This window comes from Belonocnema kinseyi, chromosome 6 (genome assembly GCF_010883055.1).
Source record: "Belonocnema kinseyi isolate 2016_QV_RU_SX_M_011 chromosome 6, B_treatae_v1, whole genome shotgun sequence".
Lineage (NCBI taxonomy): Eukaryota > Metazoa > Arthropoda > Insecta > Hymenoptera > Cynipidae > Belonocnema > Belonocnema kinseyi.
Genome location: NC_046662.1, coordinates 90890839 through 90900372, shown reverse-complemented (window position 1 = coordinate 90900372; position 9534 = coordinate 90890839). Strand labels below are relative to the sequence as shown.

The 9534-nt window shown below is 37.7% G+C and overlaps 1 protein-coding gene across 1 annotated transcript; it reads left to right on the top strand.

Moving 5' to 3' along the window:
* The first annotated feature begins 219 nt into the window (after positions 1-219).
* On the top strand, positions 220-2636 carry LOC117174615 (transcription factor Sp9-like). Its single transcript, XM_033363860.1, has 2 exons — positions 220-407; positions 1327-2636. The coding sequence occupies exons 1-2, from the start codon at positions 381-383 to the stop codon at positions 2227-2229; spliced, it is 930 nt and encodes a 309-aa protein (XP_033219751.1). The 5' UTR covers positions 220-380; the 3' UTR covers positions 2230-2636.
* Positions 2637-9534: the final 6898 nt, after the last annotated feature.

The following is a 9534-nucleotide window of genomic DNA, read 5'->3' as shown; positions in this document are numbered from 1 at the left end:
CCTCCAGATTTCTTTCCTTCAGAGATCTGTAGGTCGGGGTTGATTCTTAAGTCGGGGGTGGGGAGGGCGCAAGCGCGTTAGACTGAAAACCGGATGCACCACTGGTCCCATCCCCACTCCAGCTTTCAAGATTCATGGAGCCTCCCTCTTTTCCCTGTCCACTCAAGTCATTAAAACCGAGACGACACGCTTCCAACCAGCAATTATCTGGCGAACGCCCGGAGGGAAGCACGCACCCGCTTATAGTTTGTGCGTAAGATTTCTTTGAGTGTTCAAAGTTCTTTTTCAAATTGTGAAAAGTGTTTAGTTTTCTTCTACGAAAATCGTGAGTGAAGTTTTCTCCTGGACTAAAAACGTTTTCTAAATTGGAGTTCATCAACATGGCTCAAGTCATGCAATATCAACAGGTGTGTGTTTAATCTAGTGTTTATTTATTTCTTTATAATCAGGAATTAGTGAGTTAAGTTGTGAAAGGTGTGATAGGGACGTTTTAAACTGAAAATAGTCCTCTTTTTATATCCGATTTATTTAAATAAGAATGTTTCAAATTTAACAGTCGCATTGTTTATAGATAATATAAAAGATTTGATTATTTTATTAGCTACATCTAGTCATCCCGAAAAGTTCGCGTAGCTGGAAAAGGAGATGGACTAGTCGTCCCAACATTTCGGGACGATTTGCCAAACTTATGACAAATATTTGAATGCCAACTCTAAATTTCGGGACGAGACGCTTTGTATTTTATTTAATGCATATATCAATCCTTAATTTAATTATTTATTATATATTTTAAATGTTAAAAAAATGCGGTTCTGCAATAAAGTGATTGAGTGGTAGTCCCAAGTTTTCTTTTGTATTTAGGGCCCAACGTTTCAAAGATTATTTAAGTTCGATATATTTCATTTGAAAAAAAAGCGCACCAAAGTTCAAAACAGCACCAGTCACTTAAACATTATTTTTCACTAAACATAATTCATAGTCCAATTTCTTATCATTTTTGCGAATATAATGATTTTATATTTGTTTTTTTGATATAAGAAAATATTTTTTTTTGTCGATAAAATGTCCTAGTTTGACGAACTTTGATTTTCTTCATCGTGAAAATATTGTATCTTCCTTATTCGTACCAATATTTTTTTGATTCAATGTTAATTTTTTTCCATGCGGATATTAACTGTAAATGCTTGACATGCAGGTATCAACTGTCAATATCTGCTAGATACTAACGTGCAGCATATAGAATTTAAATGGCTGTCCTTATTTAGTAGATTTAATAGTTATGACTCTAGTAACAACCTTCTAAATGTTTTTTTTTTCTCTTTCCAGATGTGCATGCCAACGATGTCTCCAATGGCGGGAATGACACCAGTTACATCTCAAATGTCAGGTTTATCGATGCAGATGCACCCTCACCACTCGATGGAGTATGGTAACCACGGAGTCCACTACCAGCCCTACAATACATCAGTGTCTTCTCATCATCACCTGCAAAACAGCTACGCATCTTACTGGTTCCCGAGTTCATCTTCATACAGCCAATCCTCAGCATCACAGTCACCAGAGTACACCATGTCCAGTGTTCCATCCAGTACCTCTTCCTGGCCAAACCAAACCTATATGCCTCCATCTCAGCTCAGTGTTCCACAAATTCCATACAACCTGCCCCCTACACCCCCAGAACTCTCTCCCATATCCCAAGGTCACGTATCTCCTTACCAGTGGCCCTTGACTCCGACACCAGAAAATATGATGGCAGAGGATTCGAAGCGAGGCCGAAAGTGTATGAGATGTACATGTCCCAATTGTCAACTGACTGGTGGAAATCCGATTAGTGTTGATGGTAAGAAGCAGCACGTGTGTCATGTTAAAGGATGTGCAAAAGCTTACGGAAAGACGTCCCATTTGAAGGCACATTTAAGGTGGCACAACGGGGACAAACCTTTCTTCTGTTCCTGGATTTTTTGTGGAAAGAGATTCACTAGGAGTGATGAACTCCAGCGCCATATGAGAACACACACCGGAGAGAAAAGGTTTTCCTGTCCCAGCTGCGATAAAAAGTTCATGAGGAGTGATCATCTGAAAAAGCATGTTAAGACGCATGAAAACCAGAAAAGAAAATCAGCGAAAAAGGATGCAACCAAGGAAAATTTGCTTAAAACCGAGCCGCAAGAATATATATCTGTTCAGTCTCTACATGTTCAACAGTATTCTGAACATTATCAGATGTAGTAAATGTATTAGGCTATTTTTAGATACTTTGTGTATATACTATAGAGTTCGCAGTACCACTGTTGAAACGAAATTAATTATTATTGTTTCACCGAAAATTCATTTGAGTTAATAGCATTAGATTTGATCGAGGGTAATAGCCGCTCAATTGATTCTATAACATTTTTTCGTCAGTGTGCGAGGTGGAGAGATTTTTATAAACGTTTGTTCAGTTTTTGTGTAAATATTCAGAGAGAAACTATTTATTACTACGATTATGTCGTACAGGTTCTAAAATCTTCAATAAGTCATGCAAATATTTGAGGACTATCTTTTAGGATCTTTGATGTGAGGTGAGAAGTTGAGTATCAACGTTTATTCAATCTTGTTGTAAATATTACTTTGTAAATTTACTGTAAAAAATATATATGTATAAAAGATATTGATACTAATTATAGTACAGAATTTTTACAATTAAACTAATGTTTTTATTTACCCTTTCCGTTTATATTTAGGATTTTGTTTATTCTTTTCTTAATGAGATTTTAATTGAAGTTGAGAGTATGGTCACCACTAGAGGATTTTAAACCAGCGGCATAGCTTTTTCATTTAGATTCTAATTCAAATAGCTTCGTTCTTTCCCTTAATACAGAAAAATACGAAGATAGTTTTATGGAAAAATGAACTAACTCATTCTTTTTCCATAATTTGATTATTATTCCTGGAATTCTTAATGGATAATTGTTTAAATTTAGTTATAGCAATATAGAAGCATTATAATCGTGATATTATAAGAATAATGTGCTATTATCAAAGGGGCATAGGAAGCAACCCCCTTAATCAAAGTGATCACTCTTAGCGCAGGGTACACAAAGAAATGTGCTCGCGCCTGAAACATTTTGTCATTTTAGTTCCTGGTTTTACCAACGGATGGCAGCAGGTATGATAGAAGAAGCCGATGCAAGGGCGCTATTAAAGGGGCGGGCGGGCCGTGGCTCCGGCAAAGATTCATGGCTGGCGCGTAGGGCAACAGAGAGGGTACGAAAACGGAATAAGACAACGAAAAAAGGCCTGGTTCGCAGAGTAAATTATAGGGAAAAACTGAGAGTAGTGGGAGGAGGCGCTGGAAGGGGGATGAGAATTTAATGCAGAAAGAGAAGGATGAGGCTGCGGTCGGCGATGGTGGTCGAGCAGAAGGTGGTGGGGTCGGCGGGGACGCCACCAAGAAGGGGGAGGGTGGCGCCACGGCAATTCCAGAGTCGCGTTCAACCAAGTACGCGGATAAGCCGCGGAAGGTAAACTTAGTGTGCAAGAGGTTCAAAGAGAGTGGTGGTTGGTTGGACTTGGTAGGTCGGTCAGTTGGCTGGTTGGCCGGTTCGAATCGGGCCCAACCGTTGCCGCTTCTGTTTAACCGCGTTACGTACGGTCAGTTGTGATCGCTACGTGTCGCGAGCATGCCTTCGCATCGGCGTAACCTCAAGGCGGGCACAACGATCGAAAAAAAATCCGGCCACTACACGCGCTAACTTTCAGACATGCTCTCCGATTCTGATATAACATATATAGGGTGGTAGCATTTCTTCCGGAAGGAAAGAGTCATCAATAAGATCTTGAATCTAAGGCATGTCTTGTATTTTTTTGTTACAAAGATATTGCCCACTGAGGTGAACCACAGCCACGTGTTCGCGAGTAGTGTTTGCGTTAAGCTAGATTTCGTTTTGATCCAGATCCAGATATTTGAAATGAGAATGTTGATGAATGTAATAAGAATCCAGTGGAAGGGATAACTTGGGAAGGTCAGTTTTAGTGGGAAGGCAACGGCTGATCCGGATACCACATGGCTAACCTCCGTCTTTATCAGTTATAAAGTATAGCCTTTCTAAAACCAAGACAGGGTTTCAAAAATTGATTAAATTGATTTGGCTTTTGATCCTTATTAAGTCGAGTGGAGTAGTGTTCAAGTTTGCTTGGAGAACTGGGAAACTTGTTGAAGTGATTCTAACCACGTGGTCTGTATCTCTTTAAAGAGTCCAGATCAATAGTTCCTGTTTGTGAAAGAGTGCATGTTATCAAAGGATAGTGGACATTTCGAGAAAAAATCTGTAACTTGTCCCCTGGAGAAGTACCAGGGATTTGTACCAGGATCAAAGCAGACACCCTGGAGGCGGAGGTCGGCAGCGGGGGCCGCAGGGGCATCAGCCCTCCGGCATCCCTCAACAGTATAAACGTGAGTTTATACTTAACTAATTTATTTATTTTATTAGAAGGATCATGACAATATTAGTTCTATTTTTATTGTATCTCGTATCGATTTCTTGGACCATATCAGATGTTTATTTGGGGCTATGTTCAATTAGTTAAGGGTAATAGTTCTCTGATTTGGACATACATAAAGGCACGTCACACGCGCGGTCTGGCCAATATAATAAACGTTACTATGTTACTACGCCCGTTTACGCCCCCCATACATCATACCTTCTACCTGCCAGACTATATAGCCCCTTTCAGAGACTGGGCCGACCGGAACGAGCAAAACAAATCATGTGGGCACTGTGTCTTTCAAAGACCTAATAAAATTTGCACTCTTCGTGAACTTACAACATGTGTGAGTAATTGTTTCTCTTCAGTTAAGAAAATTCACAAGTCTTTTAAAATATTCTATCTTTTATCTAGCTTAAAAAAGTTCACCAAAGGGCTCCTCTGAACGCCGCTTTTTATTATTTCTTTATAAATAAAGAAATCGTTTGATTTATACTAAGTAATTAGGAAATCCTCAAAGTGGGCAATAACTGGCACCTTGGAAGAAAACGATACAAAGGTTGACCATCGTGCCAGTTCTCTCCTTTCTTTTCTTTTTTAATAGGGCGATGCTTAGAACGAGAAATATAGATCGAAAAAGAGCAATATGTTATTTAGCTCTTGACAATGGAGTTTTTGAAGGCGTTCGTAGGCGCGTGAGAGCGAACTGGCATCGGTCGGGTTGAAAAACGGCCAAACCGATGGGCCAACGAATGTATATAGAAACAACGTGCCGCCACTAGGCCGACACACCCCCACACAAATCTAATTAATTTATATCCCGATGGAGGCGCCACCAGGGCCTCTCCAATGTCCGCCTACAAAAATAAAATAAGAAATTCGGACGTGCCACGAATCTGCCGATTGGCTTTGAGTCGTCAGTTCACAGCTCTTTTCCATTTCGTTACGCCTTTTTGCACTCTTCTCCGCGATATCCCATAAAGTCTGAAATCGATCTGCACCACTTAGAGTTCTGGTAGTGAAATTCAATTTGTATTTTTATTTCCAGAAAATGCTGGGAACAAAAAATATTCATTTTGAATTAGGGGAAATGTCTAGTCTCAGATTGATCCTTCCGTCGGATCGCCGATACATGTTGCATACTTCTGGTATTATATTTCTTGAATTCCTCGGAAAACTCTGAATATCAATGATAATAATGAAAATAAATGTGAAATATATCATTATTTCCTCGGCTTTTAGTCTTTACAAAACTGCATACCAATTTTTCCATAGACACGCATATTAACTGTCTTGCCATGCATGTTGGCAATTATAACAATCCTATTTATATTATTTTTATCCAAGCACATGGAACGAAATATTTAAACAAGAGATGGTAACAATAAAATTGTCTCTTATTTGTGGCTTATTGTTATCCTATAGTGTTTTTATAATGGAAGTTATAAATTAAATAGGAAGGAACTTGATGAAATTCGACGATAAATACAGGTATCGCTTTGAAAGTCGAAATTATGTAGGGAGATTCGAACACTAAATAATCAAAGTGACAAGTAAAAAGATTCATTTTTTTGCTAGGAATAGATCGTTTGGGTATAAGAAATTTTCTAGACTAATAAGGGCGTTTCAAATCGTGGTTGCGAGTTCAAAAGGGACCGAGACTGATCGAATGATGAACGGAAAGTGGGGCCGCGATTTTCCTCAGCCGACAATAAGGACCCTCTAACAAATTGTTTTTTATAGAAGGACAGGTGTTTAGTATTTTGGAGGAATACAGCTTCCAATTTCGAATTATACAAATGATTTTTTTATAAGAAAATGGCTAATGAATCTGATGAAACAATTTTATGCGTTTTAAACAAAATTATACGTATTCTATTTGGAAAAGTTAAAATGTAAATAAGAGTTTTTGATGAGCAGTTGCGAATTCCTTAAGAGCAGTAAAGATAAAAGACGAGAACGTACCCTTTGTGGCCGAGAGTAATTAACTTGTCCCCTTAGAAAATCCACGCGCCAGGTAATCCACCATTAGCGGTTTCCCTGACATGAACTTTGCACCTGCAAATTGGCACCTCGACGCCCTCGGCATCACCGCAACCGCGAGGAACAGTGACGTCGGTGACGAGGACGAGGACAATTTAATTCCCTAGCCTACTGGTCAGGAAGGAAATCCGGATTCACCAGATGGAACAAAACATCACTACAGCTGTTGCAAAATTGTGCAACTGCCTCGGGGAGCGAAGAAATTAAAAATGCTTTCGGGCGAAACCACGTGCGACTCTTCAAACAATGAAAGAATGAAAACCACAATCAGAAAACTGAAATTATATTCTATAGCCAAGAAGGAAGACGATTTTGAGAGGACAATTTTGAGCCGTTTTAAACTTCTTTTTAAAGGAAAAATAATAAAATTTAACATGTCCAGTAGGATACAGCAGTTAAAAAATGCATTGAATTTGTTGTAAGCCAATACATGGAAGGAAAGGGTTGCTTCGGTATTGGCTGTGTTAAGGTTTTTAATTTTCACTGAATTTGACCAATTTTACAGTGGCGCTGGAATATGGGTGCGGAGCAGCACTCCGTTTTGGTTGGGGGGGGGGGGGCAATCAATACCTTTTTTCCCCCACAAAAATCTAAACGTACCTATGTCTACCATATACGATAACTAGGGGGTTTCCCCTCACCCCAAAAAAATTTCGTTCCGGCGCCACTGCCAATTTATAAACAAAACCAAATATGATCAAAGAAGTTTCTCCAAAAAGTTTTAGATCTTTTGTCATCAGGGGAAACAAGTGAAAGTGAAGTGAAAATTATGTACGGCTTGCTAATCTCGACTTGGATTGTACGTCAATGTACGTCAACCCGTGGCGCAATGTTCTCGCGTACCGAGTCGAGGTTAGCACGCCGTACATAATTTTCACATCGTCCTCACTTTTTCCCTCTAATGACTAATGATCTAAAACTTCTTGGAAAAACTCCTTCGATCTCTAAGGAAGACTTTTCTCACTGAAAGTTGTCAAAATTCTCAACTTCTTCACGCACCTTTCTCGTTTAAATACATGCAACTCATATTTCGAAGTAAATATTTTTGTAAATTCATTAAACCGCTCTGAAATGTTTTTATAATAAGATAAACACTCGAGGAGTCGTAGAATGTTAAAGAATATTACGTAACATTTTCAAGAAAAAATATCAATTCCCGACAAAAATCTGGCAAATTGAATGCAAAAAAGTATTGATTCTTTTTTCGTTAAAAATTTTCGTTTTCCTTAAATAAATAAAAAACGAAACAAAAACTTAGAATTTGATTGTCGTATAAAGAAGATGCGCAATAAAGTAATCAACAGGTATTGAGTATCGAGAACCAAATTTGAACAATTTTGAAAATTTGCTCAGCGGACAATATTTCTCCGTGTGTTCGAGCGCTAAGGTGGTTATTGCGTCCGCCTCTTCAATTGTAACTTTCTAGAAGGATCTCCTAAGTCGTTAGAAATACAAGATTGTTTAATCGTTAACAAAGGTTAGCTTTTATGACAGTCAGGACCCTTTTTGTTAGGACAGGTATACACTCGAACTTATAAACCGCTCGTTTTGGAGTCATAAAAATAAGATTCAAGATTAATTTATGTCTTCAAGGCATACAAACTTGTCTCCAAGACATAAATTGAAGTCTGGCCTCGTCTCAAAACTAAGACATGCTTAAGTCGAACTTTTCGAATTCAGCATGTCTTGATTGGGGGAAATTCAAGTCGAACTCAAGTCGAAGCATTTTTACCCGGGTAAGAGCTCTATGCAGAATTCGATTATATCTTTTTAAATAGAAGTCATTGGAATTCTCGATATAATGTTCATCACCTACAGATTTAAAAAGGATGTAAATTACGATCCTATTATTTTGTAATTATAGCTTCAATCATCACAAAGATTGAAATGTTTAGAATATGACGGAAGAGAAAAAGAAACCAAACAGACATATTTTTTAAATTCCTTACTTTATGACCGTTATTAGACGACTTCACTTCCCGTGCTTTATCTGTAACGTAACTTTTTATTTGTGCGACAAGTCGGATAATTTTTCAAATTACAGGCTTTGAAAGATAATGACTCGTTGCATCAATAGTAATGTTCGAAGTAACGGTAATAGCATGGAATTATTTCTAAACGATGTCACTTTTTATTTTAATTCTAATCATACTAAAGAGTTATATAGCTAGTATCTTCGATCTGTAATGCAAATACGTTTCTTAGTTCGACTTTCTCGGCCTTTAGGAGTAATTGAACGGAACTTCGCTCAAATTAAAATATCATGCTGAACAATGTAAAGCTATTGACTTTTTGTCGTAATAAATATATGTACATGTATCTGCGTTATTAGTGTAGATTGTCTGTCTCACTAGCTAGGTATATTATTTTGCGTACTCGATACTTGATAAGATTAATATTATAGAAAATGGTCGAATCCTTAATCTTATTAACCTTGTAGAAAATACCGTACTGTATGGAAGGCAATATTAAATGTATGTGTACGATAGATATGGACTGCAGCGATAATTTATTACCGACAAACTATTCACGCATTTGGAAAAAATGGCTGTATGGTTCGTGGCGATGTGTTAAGATTATTTGCATTCTGGGGCAAAGTGCGTTATTAACTAACCTGGTGATAATATCAGTATTTCGTATCTCATTATGGTAATTGTGGGACCAACGGCTTCTGGTGCTTTGAGGGCATCGGACCCTACATGTCATGATATATTCTTGCGTCAATCAAAATTGTGCACACAATGGAACAATAAATATTTTCGGTAAAAAGTTAAACTTTCCGCAAAGGGAAAATATAATTTATTCCGCATGAAAAGAAATTTTGCGTCGAGGGATTAAATGATCATAAATCACAACATGTTCATGGATCATTCTATTTCAGATCAAATTAATACGTTTATATTTAGTGTTCTTAGAAGATTCACTAAATCGAAAATATTTATAAAATTAGAAGAACTGAATTCTCAATACTAAATTCTGTTAATTCAATTTCTCTTCAGGCAAGTTAGTTTTTGATCATCTAAT

Excerpts from the sequence above, each read along its gene's own strand:
- LOC117174615 (XM_033363860.1), top strand. The coding sequence starts at position 381 with ATGGCTCAAGTCATGCAATATCAACAG. Across the intron at positions 408-1,326 it reads AAGTCATGCAATATCAACAG|ATGTGCATGCCAACGATGTC; the intron begins GTGTGTGTTTAA and ends TTCTCTTTCCAG.